Source organism: Jaculus jaculus, chromosome 19 (assembly GCF_020740685.1).
Source record: "Jaculus jaculus isolate mJacJac1 chromosome 19, mJacJac1.mat.Y.cur, whole genome shotgun sequence".
Taxonomy (NCBI): domain Eukaryota; kingdom Metazoa; phylum Chordata; class Mammalia; order Rodentia; family Dipodidae; genus Jaculus; species Jaculus jaculus.
Genome location: NC_059120.1, coordinates 54,322,204 through 54,339,225, shown reverse-complemented (window position 1 = coordinate 54,339,225; position 17,022 = coordinate 54,322,204). Strand labels below are relative to the sequence as shown.

The window sequence follows — 17,022 nt, the reverse complement described above, 5'->3', positions numbered from 1 at the left end:
AAAACATATCCATTTCTTACTTTGAAAGACAGCAGGGGCCATGGCAGTAACAGTAACAACCTGCCATAAATAGATAAGTTTTTGATTGTTATTCCTCTTTACAAACTGATCCTCCGATAATGTCTTCTTTAACCAAATAACCACTTCTGTTGAAGAACTGATTTCATGGAATGACCACTCAGTGAAGACATGAGGTGATGTGTTACCTGGTTACTTATCAATGAAGGAAGGTCAAAGTTACTCACTTGCTCTCCATACCTTAACCACTTGTTAACAACTCTGTTTCATTCTCCTCTAGAAAACCTTGTTTATCCCTTTTGCTTTAGGACGTGTCCGACATTTATAGACTTCAAAAACTGCTAGAGGGCCCGGCATGGTGGCGCACGGCGTTAATCCCAGTACTCAGGAGGCAGAGGTAGGAGGACTGCCATGAGTTCAAGGCCATACTGAGACCACATAGTGACTTCTAGGCCAGCCTGAGGTAGGGTAAGACCCTACCTCAAAAAACCAAAAAAAAAAAAAAAAAAAAAAAACTATGAAGGTACAAAAAATATCATACCTAGTTTAAAAATAATTCTTTAATCGTATGCACATGGGAGGAATGAAGGGGTAGCACCAGGCTGACCGGGGAAAACAACTATTTTCCTTTTGCCCCAATGTCTGCTTGGCACAGTTCTGAGCTCATACACACAGTGGGCTGGGCTGGGAAGTAGAACGAGTGAGAGGACTGGAGAGACCAGGCCCGGAGGCGGCGGTGTGCAGGAGTCTCAGTCAGTGGACTCCAGCACTGACTCGCTCAGCGCGAGGTCCCAGTAGTGTTCTGCTCCGTGCTTTTTGAAATGCTCCCGGGCCATGTTCTCTGTAGGGCACTGTTTAAACTTCATCTCTCCAAAGCTCCGGTCTTTGGCTGTACCCTAGGGAAAGAGCAAAAATTTTGATTTGTTTACTTAGAGACAGATCTTGTTACTATTCAGCCCATACTGTCCTCAAATTTGAAATCTTCCTGCCTTAAGGTATATTCCACGGTGCTCAGATGAGACAAAAATTCATTTATTTTTTAATTTTTGTGTTTATTTACTTATCTGAGAGCAACAGAGAGAGAAAGAGGCAGGGAGAGAGAATGGGCACGCCAGGGCCTCCAGCCACTGCAAACGAACTCTAGACATGTGCGCCCCCTTGTGCATCTGGCTAACGTGGGTCCTGGGGAATCGAGCCTTGAACCGGGGTCCTCAGGCTTCACAGGTAAGTGCTTAACTGCTAAGCTACCTCCCCAGCCCAAGACAAAAATTTAAATAAAATACTAAGCCAGGTATAGTGGCTCAGGCTTTTTTAAACCCACGCCAGTCTGGAGCTACAGAGTGAGTTCCCAAGTCAGGCCAGGCTGGAGTGAAACCCCTCTAACCACCTCACCACAACGCCAACAACGAACATCTCCACTGCCGCTCACCTTCCCTCCTTGAGCTGTCGTGCTGGAGACTGAGTGTAGAGCACTGTAGAGGCCAGGCTAGCTGTCTACCACTGCAATTTCTCATTTGAATGTGTGTGTGTGTGTATATATATATATATATATATGGTATTCTTTTGGAAGACATATTTATGGAGCAAAGTGACTACTTTAATGTGATTTTATGGTAAAACCCATTATAACCACCAACACCTAGGATGTTTGCATAAATTCATATACATAAGGGTTTAAGCTTTTTTTTTTTTTATGGCAGAGAAAGCAACTGAGTGAGAGAGAATTGGCACATTAAGGCCTTAGCCACTGCACATGAACTCCAGATGCATGTGCCACCGTGTGCCTCTGGCTTATGTGCATTTTGGGGAGTTAAACCTGGGTCCTTAGGCTTCGCAAGCAAGTGCCTTAATGACTAACCCATCTCTCTAGCCCTGATCATAAATTCTTTTTTTTTTTTTTTCCTCACTCTTTTTCAAGTTAGGGTCTCGCTCTAGCCCAGGCTAAACTGGAATTCACTATATAGTCTCAGGGTGGCCTCCAACTCTCCACAATCCTCTTAACTCTCCTCTCGAGTGCTGGGATTAAAAGCGAGTGCCACCATGCCCGGCTCCTGACCCTATGTTCTTAATATTCTTTCTTTCTTTTGCTCTCTCTCCCTTTTTCTTTTTTGGTTTTTCAAGGTAGGATCTCACTCGAGCTCAGGCGGACATGGAATTCACTCGGTAGTCTCATGGTGGTCCTCCTACCTCTGCCTCCCAAGTGCTGGGATTAAATGCACACACCATCATCACACCCAGCTTTCTTTCTTTTCTGCTTTTAATATATTTTTATTTATTTATTTGAAAGAGAAAGAGAGATAGAGAAAGGAGATAGGGAGAAAATGGACACAGCAGGGCCTCCAGCCATTGCAAATGAACTCCAGACACATGTGCCATCTGGCTTTTGTGGATCGTGGGAAATTGAACCTACTTCCTTAGGCTTTGCAGGCAAGTAACTTAACCACTAAGCAGCCCCTCCACCCCCTTGTTTTCTTTTTCTTAATATTTTATTTATTATTTACTTGAGTGAGAGAGAGGCAGATAAGAGAAAGGGCACGCCAGGGCTTTGCTTTGCAGGCAAATGCCTTAACGGCTAAGCCAGCTCTTCAGCCCCAATTCCTAATATTCTTTTTTTAAAAAAATAATTAATTAATTTGCAATCAGAGGAGATAGAAGAGAGAACAGATGTGGTAGGGCCTCCAGCCATTGCAAACAAACTCCAAACACATGCACCACTTTGGGCATCTGGCTTACATGTGTACTGGAGAATCGAACCTGGGTCCTTTGGATTTGCAGACAAGTGCTTTAACCTCTAAGCCATCTCTCTAGCCATTTTTGATTTTGAGGTTTTCATTCTAGTCCAGGATGACCTGGAATTCACTATGTAGTCTCAGAGTGGTGTCAAATTCATACATCTGCCTGCCAAGTGCTGGGATTAAAGGCATGTGTCACCTCGCCAGGTCCAATTTTTAAGCCTAGTATTTTTACTATATCTTGGGGTTGGGAGTGAGGGGGAATAACACAACTTACTCTGCTTTTTTTTTTTTTTTCCCAAGGTAAGGTCTTACTCTAGTCCAGGCTGACCTGGAATTCACTATGTATTCTCAGGTTGGCCTCAAACTTACAGTAATCTTTCTACCTCTGCTTCAAGAGTGTTAGTATTAAAGGCGTGTACCACCATGCCCAGTCACTCTGTTTTCTTACCCATAACAGAAAATAAGTAATTTCAATATTTTTATTTCTATTAGAAGCATTTTCCATGTAATTTTTCCAGGCAGCATATACTATACATGAATTTTACTAAAATATAGTCAAGAATTTACCACTAAACATTTAAAAATGGACCCAAAAAGAAATAAGAATTGTTCTAGAGACGATTTGTTGTTTAGTTTTATGCATCTTATTGCTGCACTAGGCTATCATAAACCATGAGGGACTGGCTAGTGTTCGTTTATAAAGACCACCTACCTCCCAGACTAGCACGCATTTATTGGTTTTCTTCACAGCTTCCTCATCAGATTCCTCATCATCTGGAAAAGACAATATAGCTAAATTTACCCTAGCCTTAGGATTGAGATTCTTAAACAATATCCATTCTACTCAAATACTGTCACATTTCCCTATGTATTTGAATCATGTTTTCCTTCTGATATTCTTATTTTCCCTATATTTGACTTGAAACAGCAGGTAGGTAGGGACATTAATAAATACTCAGCATCATATCACGCAGCTAGTCAATGTGGTACATGCACAGAGTCCTAGCAATGGGGGAAGTTCAAGTGGGAGAACTACTTTGAGCCCAGGAGTTTAAAGCCTGAGCAACAAAGCTAGACTTCACCCTGGGGGGGGGGAAAGGTTCTCACCACATGTGGTGGCGCACGCCTTTAATCCTAGCGCTTGGGAGGCAGAGGTAGGAGAATCGCTGTGAGGTTGAGGCCACCTTGAGACTACATAGTGAATTCCAGGTCAGCCTAGGCTAGAGTGAGATCCTACCTCAAACAACCAAGAAAAAGGGGAGGCTCTCTGCAGATATTGTTAAATGCTAACGCAGCTCTTTGTTGATGGGAGGAATAAATACTCATGGAAGTATGATTGAAAGATGAAGATGGGAATGGTTGGGAGATATGTGGTAGAGCATTAGCTCCAATTTCCAGCACTCTAAAACAAGCTAACGAAAAAAATAAAAAATAAGTAAAACAAGCTAATGCTCAGTAACAACAGAGCAGATCTGAGCAATGAAGACAGAGCTGCCAAAATGGTTCAGTTAAAGGCTTTTATGTGCAAAGCCTACAGGTCGGAGTTCGATTCCCCAGTGCCCATGTAAAGCCAGATGCACAAAGTGGCTCACGCAACTGGAGTTCATCTACAGGGACAAGAGGGCCTGGTGTGCTCTCTATATACTTCTCAAATAAACAACAATAATAAAAAAAGCACAGCTGGGTGTGGTGGTGCACGCCTTTAATCCCAGCACTTGGGAGGCAGAGGCAGGAGAATTACCATGAGTTCGAGGCCACCCTGAGATTGCATAGTGAATTCCAGGTCAGCCTGGGCTACAGTGAGACCCTACCTCGAAAAACCAAACAAACAAAAAAACACCCAACCAAACAAAACCCCTGTTGAACGTGTTGTTCGCATGTGTACACACGCATGTAAGGCCTGACAATGTTTTAGTCACTAAACACTGTCATTTCCCTAGCCCCCTTTCTTCTTCTTCCTTTTTGGAGACAGAATCTCTGTAAATAGCCCAGGTTTGACTGACCTATGTATTCCACACTGCCTTCCAACTTGAGATCCTCCTGCCTCCATCTCAAACATGTTTCAACCATAGCTTGCTGATTTGTTTTTTTGTTGTTTTTCAAGGTAGGATCCTGCTATAGCCCAGGTTGACCTGGAATTCACTATGTAGTCCCAAGGCGGCCCTGAACTCTCGGCAATCCTTCTACCTCTGCCTCCTGAGTGCTGGGATGAAAGGCGTGCTCCACCATACCCAGCTTTAGCTTGTTGATTTTAAACAAATTAAGTATATTCATGTAATCAGCACATACAACCAAGATAGAGAGGGAAACTAGCTAAGAGAATATCCTTAAAGGACAGGCAGAAGAATAATTTTAACAGTAATTAATACACATGATCCTGCAATAAACACTGTATAAGCATCTATAGCAGGCTCAAATTTGAGTATGTCTGTCTAAAATTCTTGAACTCTAGAACGTTGCAGAAAGGGTCAAGATGAATGGGCAAATGTACCATCCCACCTCCCACAACTCTGCTCTCCCATTCATGCCCTCCTAACCCCATTCACCATCTCCCTTCGTGTTAGAAGTTTGTTCGTCCCACTTTATCCGATGCAGCATGAGTCGCTTAAATTTCTTCTGGGCCTTGGGGCCTGGAAACAGAATTTTGCCAGAGTTGTAAAGATGACAATATAGAAAGAAACTGTGAATTCATCTAATGCTCAGACATTAATGCGGTAGTTGAAGTAATCCAAGGAACCACTGTAGCCTTCTATTCCAATAACCACAGAAACAGAAGTCTAGAAAGTTCTATCCAAATACATACAGCTCTAAGTACATCTTTCTCCCTTCTCCCCACAATACCAATCAATGTAGGTTTTGGGCTGTCTAGATATTCTCTCAGTGTTTCGTAGACTCACCCCCTTCCACTACCACCACGTTGACATCCTTGTGCAGAACCACCACCCCTGTCAGGTACAGCTGCCCAGCATTGGCCTCAATCTTGAACTTCTTGGCTGGGTTGCTCAAATTTCGAACTCTAGGGGAGGGAAAGTTTCATTATGTCTTCAGTTTTACCATCAGTAGCTGCACAAATGGAGTGGCAAATAAACAGAAGAATCCAACATGTTTTTCTCTTTAAAGACAAGGCCTCAGGAGTGTACAAATGTGTTTCTGTTCACTTGTATTTCTTCCAAGTGTGACACTACATTTTAGGACAAAGGTAACTGGTTAAAATCTCAGAATGAGGGGAAGTACTCACTATCCTCCAAAACTATTTATAAACACACCACTTGTGACAGTTTAAAAGCTTTAGACATCTATAATGTGGCTATGTAGGCATGAAAATCATCTATACGGAGACATGAAAAACAAGTAATATTGGGCTGGAGAGATAGCTTAGCAGTTGAGATGTTTGCATGCAAAGCCAAAGGACCTCGGTTTAATTCCCCAGGACCCACATAAGCCAGATGCACAAGGGGCACATGAGTCTGGAGATCGTTTGCAGTGGTTGCAGGCCCTGGCGTGCCCATTCTCTCTCTCCCAAATAAATAAAAAATAAAAGTTTTTTAAAAATTTCAAAAAACAAAACAAAACAGTAATATCAGGACTGGTCCTAAGAAATCAGAGAACAGGAAGGGGACTTCTCCAGTAAGTGCTACTCTGGACTGTTAGAATGTTTTTTGATATTTTCCAGCCTGGGCTAGGCTGGGAGCTGCTGTGTAATCCAGGTTAAACTTGAACTCCTGATTCTCCTGTTCCTCCTTCCAAGGGCTGGGATTACAGGCAGGCACCATAATGCCTGGCTCAGAAATTTTATCTCATAAACATTACTCGTTTTATAATAATGTATCACTTCTAATGAAGAACTAGTTAATAGAAAATGAGCACACTTAATAGAAGATGCACATGAACTTAACCTAAAAGAATGAAAACATTAAATCAAGACAAAAGCAAAAATATATTTCCAGAGCTGGGCATGGTGGCACACACCTTTAATCCCAGCACTTAGGAGGCAGAGGTAGGAGGACTGTGTGAGTTCGAGGCCACCCTGAGACTACACAGTGACTTCCAGGTCAGCCTGGACTAGAGAGAGACCCCAACCTGAAAAATCAAAAGAATTTTCCAGTACACAAATGGATTTTGGAATGAGTACATAAGATAAAGATATGAATACTGAGGAAAAAATTAACACTTTTTGGATCGGGTGTGGGGGCGCATACCTATAATCCCAGCATTCAGGAGGCAGAGGTAGGAGGATCACTGTGAGTTCGAGGCCACCCTGAGACTACATAGTGAATTCCAGGTCAGCCTGGGCCAGAGTGAGACCCTACCTTAAAACAAAAACAAACAAACAAAAAAAGCACCTTTCTGGAGAAACAGGATATTTTATCATATGGCGTGAACAAATACATCCCTTGATTTATTCTTTGGAATATATACTGGTGACTAAGATCTGAGGAGAGAAATGAATAGCCGCCACAACAAGAAGCCTTTAACCCTTACCTCCGTAAAAGAGCTCCTAGCTCTTGATTCACACTAGGGAAACTGAGGAAGGACTAGTGTTGGCCATGATTTTAGGTCACAATGATTCTGTCTGAAGCAGAACATACTGGAAATTATTTTAGAATTTCTTAGGGAAAGCTGGCCTACTGCAAACACCTACCTATATACAGATATGTGTACCCCCTGAGAAATGTCTTCTTTAAGCTTTTTAATTTTCTTGACCTTTCTCTGTTCTGCTGTAAGTTTTCGGGCAGCGTTGGCCTCTTCATGCGCTCTGTCGTGACAGGAAGGACATCCACAAGTGAGAAAGGCATTGAAGATCAGAGGCAGGGCTAAGGGAAAGAGAGAGCAACAGAGAACTCTCCCCTCCCTCCAAATATGGATCCCCCAGAGGAGTCTGGAAAAGGCACGTATCCTGGCTTCCCACCCAGTCCCACGGCACTTACTTCTGTCGTTTTGCCATCTGGGCTCTGACGTGGGCTTCCACCTTCGTGGGGTCCTGAACAGCTTCTGTCCCTAGTACTCGCATCAAATTGGAAATTCTCACTACAGTGGAGAGAAGAAAGCCATCAATCTCCCAGACTGCTTCTCTCACTACGATAACCTGTTCTTTATGCCTACAGACACTGCCCTGCTCCTCTGTTTAAAATACCTGCCCCAAATCACCTTCTCCAGTAATTCCTACCTTGAAACTCCTAGAAGTTCAAGCAATGTGAAAAGTTGGTTTGCACTTACATTATGAAAAACAACGCGAGGGCTGGAGAGATGTCTTAGCAGTTAAGGCACTTACTTGCGAAGCCCAAGGACCCAGGTTTGCTTTCCCAGGATCCAATAAGGTGGCGCAGGCATTTGGAGTTTGTTTGCAATAGCTGGAGGCCCTGGTGCACCCACTCTCTAGCTCTCAAATTAATTATTAAAATAAATAAAATTAAAAAAAAAACAATGTTGAGTGCGCAGTGCCAGATGAGACATCCATACCACCATCTCCAAAGCTCAGAGAATTAAAAAAAAAAAAAAAATTAAGAGGAGCTGGGCATGGTGGCACATGCCTTTAATCCCAGCATGGGGAGGCAAAGATAGGAAGATCGCCAAGAATTCAAGGCCATCCTGAGACTACATAATGAATTCCAGGTCATCCTGGGCTAGAGCGAGACCCTACCTCAAAAAAGCTCCTCCCCCCAAAAAAAAGAGGGCTAGAGAGATCAAAGGACCTAGGTTTGATTCCTTAGGATATAAGCCAGATGCGCAAGGGGCGCACGTGTGTGGAGTTCACTTGTACAGGCTGGCACACCCATTCTCTCTCTCCCTCTTTCTGTCCCTCAAATAAATAAGTAAAAGTAAGTAAGTAAATAAAAAGTAAAAATGTTTAAGATACTCAGGATGGGGAAGCGTGCTTTGTGACTTGAAGTGGCCGCTGTATTCATGGCTTCATAGCAGCTGTCCTTACCTGCACAATATTGGACCCACCAATACTCTGTCATAGATGATGGAGGGGGGAAGGAGATGAAAAAAAGATCAAATAGAAGAGGGACTAGTTGGCAAAAAGGAGAGGTTCAGAGGCAGAAGATACGGCTCAGCATTCACAGATGTGTTCTTGCACAGCCTGGCGGCCCAGCTTTGAGTCCCCAGTATCCAAGTAAACCAGATGCAAAGTGGCACAAGCATCTGGAGCTTGTTTGCAGTGGCAGGACGACCTTGCGTGCCAATACCCATTCTCTCTCTCTCTCTCAAATAAACAAAGGGAGAGGTTCAGTGGAAGGGAAGGAGAAACCACAGGTAATGAAGGTGATTATGATCCAGTATACCCACCTGCACCACCTGCTGAAATGCTGGGGTGACAGACGTGTGCCACTATGCTTGGCAGATTCCCCCATCTCCCCACACACATTCACCTCATGATTTTTGTTGGCATTAGGATATGACCTTCGGATTAGAACACCTATATATTATTCAGTTTTATTATTATTATTTTTTTGTTTTCATTTTGGTTTTTCAAGGTAGGGTCTCACTCTGCCCAGGCTGACCTGGAATTCACTATGTAGTTTCAGGGTGGCCTCGAACTCATAGCCATCCTCCTACCTCTGCCTCCCCAGTGCTGGGATTAAAGGCATGTGCCACCACCAGTTTTATTATTTTTTTTGTTCTTTTTTAAAAAATTATTTATTTATTTTGAGAGATTGGGGCGGGGGTAAGGTCTCACACTAGCCCAGGTTGGCCTTGAACTCCAGGGTGCTGGGACTAAAGGGATGTGCCACAATGGCCAGCCTCACCTCCAGGAATTTAAAGACTAAAATCCTTTCAGGAAAACCAGAGATCTATACAGTTAATAATGCTTAAATATGAGTCTTAAGCCAGGCATGGTGGCACACACCTTTAACCCCAGCACCTGGGGCGCAGAGGCAGGAAGATTGCCGTGAGTTCAAGGCCACCCTGAGACTCCATAGTGAATTGCAGGTCAGCCTGGGCTAGAGTGAGACCCTGCCTCGAAAAACAAAAAACAAACAGGGCTGGAGAGATGGCTTAGCGGTTAAGCGCTTGCCTGTGAAGCCTAAGGACCCCGGTTCGAGGCTTGGTTCCCCAGGTCCCACGTTAGCCAGATGCACAAGGGGGCGCACGCGTCTGGAGTTCGTTTGCGGAGGCTGGAAGCCCTGGCGCGCCCATTCTCTCTCTCCCCCTCTATCTGTCTTTCTCTCTGTGTCTGTTGCTCTCAAATTAAAAAAAAAATTAAAAAAAAAAAAGAGTCTTAAATTCACTTCTATAAGGAATATGTTGACTTCACTTAATAAGTAAAGACAATGTCACCAATGAACCATGAACCTGTGGATAATTCCGAGAAACAAAAAAACACTCGAAGAAAGATGCTACCAATTCTTCTGGAATGCAAGGCAAGCTTGCTCTTTGCAGCAGCAGCGGGTGAAGAGGCATACCTTTGGGTTCTGGCGGCGGCATCAGACCTAGCCGGACTTTTTCCTGCAGCTCCTTCTGTGCCTCCCTCCGCGTCTGCCTCCGGAGTTTCTTCTGCTCCTTCTTGGTAAGATAGACTCCCAGAGTAACTGGTGTGTCGTTGTCAACTGTCGGGCAGAGAAAACAAGTGAACCAAAGCAGACAGTACCAGAGGTGAAGATCAATCACATTAAAAGGACCATTAGCTAAATTATTATTTTTTTTTTTGGGGGGGGGTTCAGATATGGTCTCTCTCTGGTCCAGGTGGTCTCAGGGTGGCTTCAAACTCCTGGTAATCCTACCTCCTCTGACTCCCGAGTGCTAGGACTAAAGGCGTGCATCATCACGCCAGGCTTATTATTTATTTTTGAGGGGGAGAAATAAAGACAGGGCTTTGCTTTGTAGTCCAGGCTGACCTTGAACTTGAAATCTCTCACCTTCACCTCCCAAATCCTGGGATTACAGGAAGGCACTAGTGTGCCTAGCCTCTTATTGTTATTATTATTATTTTCTGAGGTTGGGTCTCACTCCAGACTAATTTAGAGTTCACTCTGTAGTCCTAGGCTGTCCACATCCAGCTTTAGTATTTTTAAGTTCTGAGAAAAATAATAATTTTTAAAGTATCATCTTTTTTTGAAGCATTTTTTTTTAAAAGCAAGAGTGAGAGAGAATTGGTGTGCCAAGACCTCCAGCCACTGCAATTGAACTCGAGATGCGTGCACTCCCCCATGCATACTTGCATCATTATTCATCTGGCTTATTTGGAACCTAGAGCGTCAAACATGAGTCCTTAGACTTCATAAGCAAACCCCTTAACTGCTAAGCCATCTCTCTAACCCAGTATTATCTTTGTAAGTAGTGTATTAAGTCTTACGCAAGACTGTAATTCTCAATGATCTTAATATTACATGTCTAGTAGCCACTAACCTATGAGAACATTTAAATTATTAAAAATACAAACAGCTGGAGAGATGACTTAGCAGTTAAGGCACTTGCCTAAGAAACCTAAGGAGCCAGGTACACTCATTTTCTCTCTCTCCACCTCTCTCTCAAATAATGTTTTTTTTTTTTTTTTTTTTGTTGTTTTTAAGTACAAACAGAGCCAGGTGTGGTGGCACATGCCTTTAATCTCAGCATTAAGGAGGCAGAGATAGGAGGGTTGCCATGAGTTCAATGTCACCTGAGACTACATAAGCAATTCCAGGTCAGCCTGGGCTAGAGTGAGATACTACCTTGAAAAAAAAATTAAATTAACAAAAATAAATAAAAATTTAAGAAAGTACAAACAGGGACTGGAGAGATGGCTTAGTGGTTAAGGCATTTGCCTATGAAGCGTAAGGACCCAGTTCAATTCCCCAGTACCCAAATAAGCCAGATGCACAAAGTGGTGCATGTGTTTGGAGTTCATTTGCAGTGGCTGAAGGCCCTGGCATGGGCCCCTGCCATTGTCTCTCTCTCTCTTTTTGTCTGTTTCTCTCTGCTTGCAAATGATTAAATAAAATTTGAAAAAAAGGAAAAAAAATAGTACAAAACTGAAGAGATGGCTTAGTGTTTAAGGCACCTGCCTACAAAGCTAAAGGACCCAGGTTTGATTTCTCAGGCCCTGTGTAAGCCAGATGCACTAGGTGGAAAATGCACCTGGAGTTCACTTGCAGTGGCTGGATGCCCTGGTGCATCTAGTCTATTTTTCTCTCTCAAATTAAATAAATAAATCAATTTATATATATATATATATATATTTTTTTTTTTTTTTTTTTTTTGAAAAGTACAAACAGGCCTTTGGTTTCACTGGTACAATTTGGTTTTCAGATGCAGCAACTGTAAGTGAATAGTGGTTCAGTTCAAGACAGCCCAGACAGAACATATACATCACTGCGTACATCACCACTGGAGAGTGCTGCTCTGGAGCCTTGCCTGAGTAAATCTACACGTTACCTGGAGGGTTGAGCTGGGCTGGATGTTCAACAAGATTTGTGATTCCAAAATAATCTTCTCTCTTGGGATTTTCCTCTGTACTAAAAGGAAGAAGAAAGAACAAGATGTATGGGTAGAGACGATGTTAAGTGTAATCTCAGGACACAGCGACAATACCCCATCTCTACGTGTTCTAGCGCTTTTAGAATGCGCGTTGCGTCTCTTCACTATGTACTTAGGTTACATACACTTTACATGACAAGAAAATGGGGCCCTCCAAAAGTTGGGTACATCTACTATACCAGCTATTCTCCCTTCATTCAAATATAAATATAAATATAAATATATATACACATACATTTTGTTTATTTATTTTCATTCCCCACCCACCTGAGGAAGAGACAGAGGAAAGGATGAGCACACCAGGATGTCTTTTTTTTTTTTTTTTTTTTTTTGGTTTTTGAGGTAGGGTCTCACTCTAGCCCAGGCTGACCCGGAATTCACTATGGAGTCTCAGGGTGGCCTCGAACTCATGGCAATCCTCCTACCTCTGCCTCCCGAGTGCTGGGATTAAAGGCGCGTGCCACCACGCCCGGCTTGAGGATGTCTTACCACTGCAAACAAACTCCAGATGCATGTGCCACTGTGTGCATCTGGCTTCTAGTTTTTTGGAAGGTGGGTTCTTGTGTGTTTCTTTTAAAAAATTATTTATTTATTTGAGAGAGAGAGAGAGAGAGAGAGAGAGGGAGGGAGGGAGGGAGGGAGGGAGGGAGGGAGGGAGGGAATGCGTGCACCAGGGCCCCACCAGCCACTGTAAACAAACTCTAGATACATATGCCCCCTTATGCATCTGGCTTACATGGGTACTGAGGAATTGAACCTGGGTCCTTAGGCTTCACAGGCAAGTGCCTAACTGCTAAGCCATCTCTCCAGCCCTTTGTTTTTGTCAAGGCAGGGGACTTACTCTAGCCCAGGCTGACCTGGAACTTACTCTGTAATTCCAGGCTTGCCTTACATCAGTCCTCCTGCCTCTGCCTCCCAAGTGCTGGGACTAAATGTATGTGGCACATGTGTCTGGAGTTCATTTGTAGCGGCTAAAAGCCCTGGTGCACCCTATTATTTGCAAGGGGAGAGAGAGAGAGAGAATGGGTGCACCAGGGCCTCCAGCCGCTGCAAATGAACTCCAGACGTAGGTGCCACATTGTGTATATGGCTAATGTGGGTCCTGGGGAATTGAACCTGGGACCTTTTGGACCTTTGGCTTCGCAGACAAACACCTTAACTGCTAAGCCATCCCTGCAGCCCCAGTTTTTGTTTTTGAAGTATAAGGGATCAAACTCAGGGCCTTTTACATGCTTGGTCACCAGCCCTAGAACTGAATCCTTATAAGAACATAAACAGGGGCTGGGGAAATGCCACAATGGTTAAAGGTGCTTGCTTACAAGTCTGCCAACCCAGGTAAATAAAGCTGGCTACCAAACTGGAGAAATGGCTCAGTGGTTAAGGCACTTGCCTGCAAAGCCTAATGACCCAGGTTCAGTTCTCCAGTGTCCACGTAAAGCCAGATGCATAAAGTTGCACATGTGTTGGAATTCGTTTGCAATGGCTGGAGGCCCTGGTGTAGCCATTTTCTCTGTTTCTCTTCTATCTCTCTTGGCTTGCAAATAAATAAAAATTAATATTTTAAATAAAGCTTGACACAAAGTGACACATGCACCTGTAATCCCAACATGCCTATGGCAATAGGAGGTAGAGCCAGGAAAATCTAGGAACTCACAAACAGCAGCAAACAAGAGATTCTGTCTCAGAACAAGGTGGAAGCAGAGGAAAAATATGGAGACTGTCCTCTGACCTCCACATGCACACTACATGTGCCATTCTCCCATCACTCACATACACACACACACACACACACACACACACACACACACACACATATTTAAAAGACTAAACATGTAGAATGTAGCAAAAATATGTAATTAAAAAAATACGGACTGGATGAATGGCTTAGTGGTTAAAGTGTTTGCCTGCAAAGCCAAAAGGACCTCGGTTCAATTCCCCTGGACCCAGGTAAGCCAGCTGCACAAGGGGGCACATGTGCCTAGAATTTGTTTGCAGTGGCTGGACGCCCTGGCGCACCCATTCTCTCTCTCTCTCTCTCCCTCTTTCTCTCTCAAATAAGTATACATATATGAGTATAAAAAAGTATACACACACACACACACACACACACACACACACACACACATATTTAAAGGGAAATAGTCTGGCACACCATTCTCTCCCACTCTCTCAAACAAATGAAAAAACTATTTTTTAAGAATCCAAAAAGATGGCTGGAGAGAGGGTTTAGCGGTCAAGGCATTTGCCTGCAAAGCCAAAGGTCCCAGGTTCAATGCACAAAGTGGTGCATGTGTCTGGAGTTTGTTTGCAGTGGCTGGAGGCCCTGGTGCACCCATTCTCTGTCTCTCAAATAAATAAACTAATACTTTCTTAAAAATCCAAAGAGTGCTGTAAAGATGGTTCAGCAATTAAGGCACTTTCCTGAAAAGCCTAACATCCCAGGTTCGATTCCCCAGTACCCATGTAAAATCCACACGCGCAAAGTGGTGCACGTATCTGGAGTCCACTTGCAACAGGTGGAGGCTTTGGCATGGAGAGATGGCTTAGCGGTTAAGCACTTGCTTGTGAAGCCTAAGGACCCCGGTTTGAGGCTTGGTTCCCCAGGTCCCACGTTAGCCAGATGCACAAGGGGGCGCACTTGTCTGGAGTTCGTTTGCAGTGGCTGGAAGCCCTGGCGCACCCATTCTCTCCCTCTCCCTCTGTCTGTCTTTCTCTCTGTGTCTGTCGCTCTCAAGTAAATAAATAAAAAATGAACAAAAAAATATTTAAAAAATATGTATTTATAAATATTTATATATTTATTTACATAAAAATAATATATAAATATATATATATTTATAAATATTTATATATTTTTATATATATAATAAAAGAAAAAGAGGTGGGAGAGAGAGGATGGTGAGAGAGAATTATGATCATAGTATAATGTCTGTATTGTTGGAAGTTGTCAATAAGTAGTTAAAAAAAATGGAATACTGTAAAACACAAGTAACACTATATAATAAAAGCAAAGAAGAGAGCATGATAGCACAATGTTTTATGATCAGCACTCAGAAGGCAGAGGTAGGAAGATCACTGTGAGTTTGAAGCCAGCCTGGCATTACAAAGTGAGTTCCAGGTCAGTCTGGATTACAGTGAGATGTTACATTAAAAAAAAAAAAAAAAAAAATGCATGGGCTGGAGCTGGGCATAGTAGCGCATGCTTTTAATCCTAGCACTCAGGAGGCAGAGGTAGGAGGATGGCCATGAGTTTGAGGCCACCCTGAGACTCCATAGTGAACTCCAGGTTAGCCTGGACTACAGCGAGACCATACCTCGAATAAACAAAAAACAACAACAACAACAACAAAAACACCTTGGGCTAGAGAGATGGCTCAGCAGTTTAAGGCGCTTGCTTGCAAAGCCTTACACCCTGGGATTAATTCCCCAGTTCCCATGTAAAATCAGATGTATGTACACACATCTGGAGCTTGTTCACAGTGGCCAGAGGCCCCAGTTTGCTCATTCTCTTTCTCTTCCTCCTTGAAAAGTAATCAAAAATAAATAAATACACACACACACTCATTCTCTTTCTCTCCCTCCTTGAAAAGTAATCAAAAATACACACACACACACACACACACACACACACACACACACGTATACATATATATGCAAATCCTTGGGTTTAGACCCTAGCACTGAAAACATAAATATGTCCAATTTTACAGACTGACTTTGTATGTACACTGTGCTTCTGATTCTGCTGCATTCACTCAAAGCTAAGAATTACTCAAAAACCAGTGTTTTTGAAAATACATGAGCTTGTGCACAGTTATTTCATTTGGACTTAAATTTTTATTTGGGGCTGGAAGGATGGCTTAGCAGTTAAAACGCTTGCCTGCAAAGCAAAAGGACCCAGGTTCAATTCCCCAGGACCCATGTTAGCCAGCTGCACAAGGTAGTGCACGCATCTGGAGTTCATTTGTAGTGGCTGGAGATCCCTGGTGTGCCCATTCTCTCACTCACTCTCCTCCCTCTTTCTCTGTCAAATAAATAAATAAATAAAAATAAATTTTTATTTGATGCCTGTGCACCACCTCTAGTAGAAACAAGAAACTCACAGGTCGAAGCCATTGGGGATGATGTAAGAGTCCCACCATTCAATTTCAGGGATGTCTCCTTCCTTTAGCTCCTTCTTAGGAGCAATGAGAGCGAGCCGAGTTGAAGCATGGATGCCTGTTTTTCGAGCAGCCTGTGAAATCTCTGCCTGCAGCTTCTCCAACTGAGCCTACAGGTAAAAAGACCAAGTCAAGAAGAAAGCTGGAGCCACAGGAAAGTGGTAGAATCAAACTTTAAAACACCCCTGATTGAAACCCTTCTGAGACCAATAACTCACAATTCCCAAGAGTTTAGGGAAGCAGCCACTTCTGCTTTATCTTATCCTTCATTCAGTTTGCTTACTAACAGCTCAACCCATCCCCATCTCCCTCCACTTCAGAGGTGCCTGCAGCAGATATGCAGAAGTGGAATTTCATGAAAACCTCATTCAGAGAGGACAATAATTAAAAGACTATTTCAAGTCACCTGATGTTTAGAGTTTCTGCAGTAATCCCCCCCCCCCACAAAGTATGGTCTCCCTCTAACCCATGCTGACCCGGAATTCACTATGTAGTCTTCGGGTGGCCTCACACTCACAGCGATCCTCTTACCTCTGTCTCCCAAGTGTTGGGATTAAAGGTGTGCACCACCATGCCCAGCTCTGCAGAAATTTTTTTAAATATATCTTTTTAATTTATTTATTATTTTTGTTTGTTTGTTTGTTTTT

General features: G+C 43.1%; 1 protein-coding gene across 4 annotated transcripts in view; it reads right to left on the bottom strand.

Moving 5' to 3' along the window:
- Positions 1–560: 560 nt before the first annotated feature.
- Prpf3 (pre-mRNA processing factor 3) overlaps positions 561–17,022 on the bottom strand; it is a 36,875-nt gene continuing 20,413 nt past the window's right edge. For 3 of the 4 annotated variants that reach the window (XM_045138556.1, XM_045138557.1, XM_045138560.1), the window contains 9 exons: positions 16,319–16,485; positions 12,114–12,193; positions 10,163–10,306; positions 7,682–7,781; positions 7,396–7,509; positions 5,651–5,769; positions 5,291–5,383; positions 3,466–3,527; positions 561–914 (listed from right to left, as the gene is read on the bottom strand). In XM_045138556.1, the coding sequence (XP_044994491.1) occupies positions 768–914; positions 3,466–3,527; positions 5,291–5,383; positions 5,651–5,769; positions 7,396–7,509; positions 7,682–7,781; positions 10,163–10,306; positions 12,114–12,193; positions 16,319–16,485 (1,026 nt within the window). In that variant the 3' untranslated portion in view covers positions 561–767. The remainder of the gene's footprint in view (positions 915–3,465; positions 3,528–5,290; positions 5,384–5,650; positions 5,770–7,395; positions 7,510–7,681; positions 7,782–10,162; positions 10,307–12,113; positions 12,194–16,318; positions 16,486–17,022) is intronic. The other variant, XM_045138559.1, reaches the window with a different exon arrangement.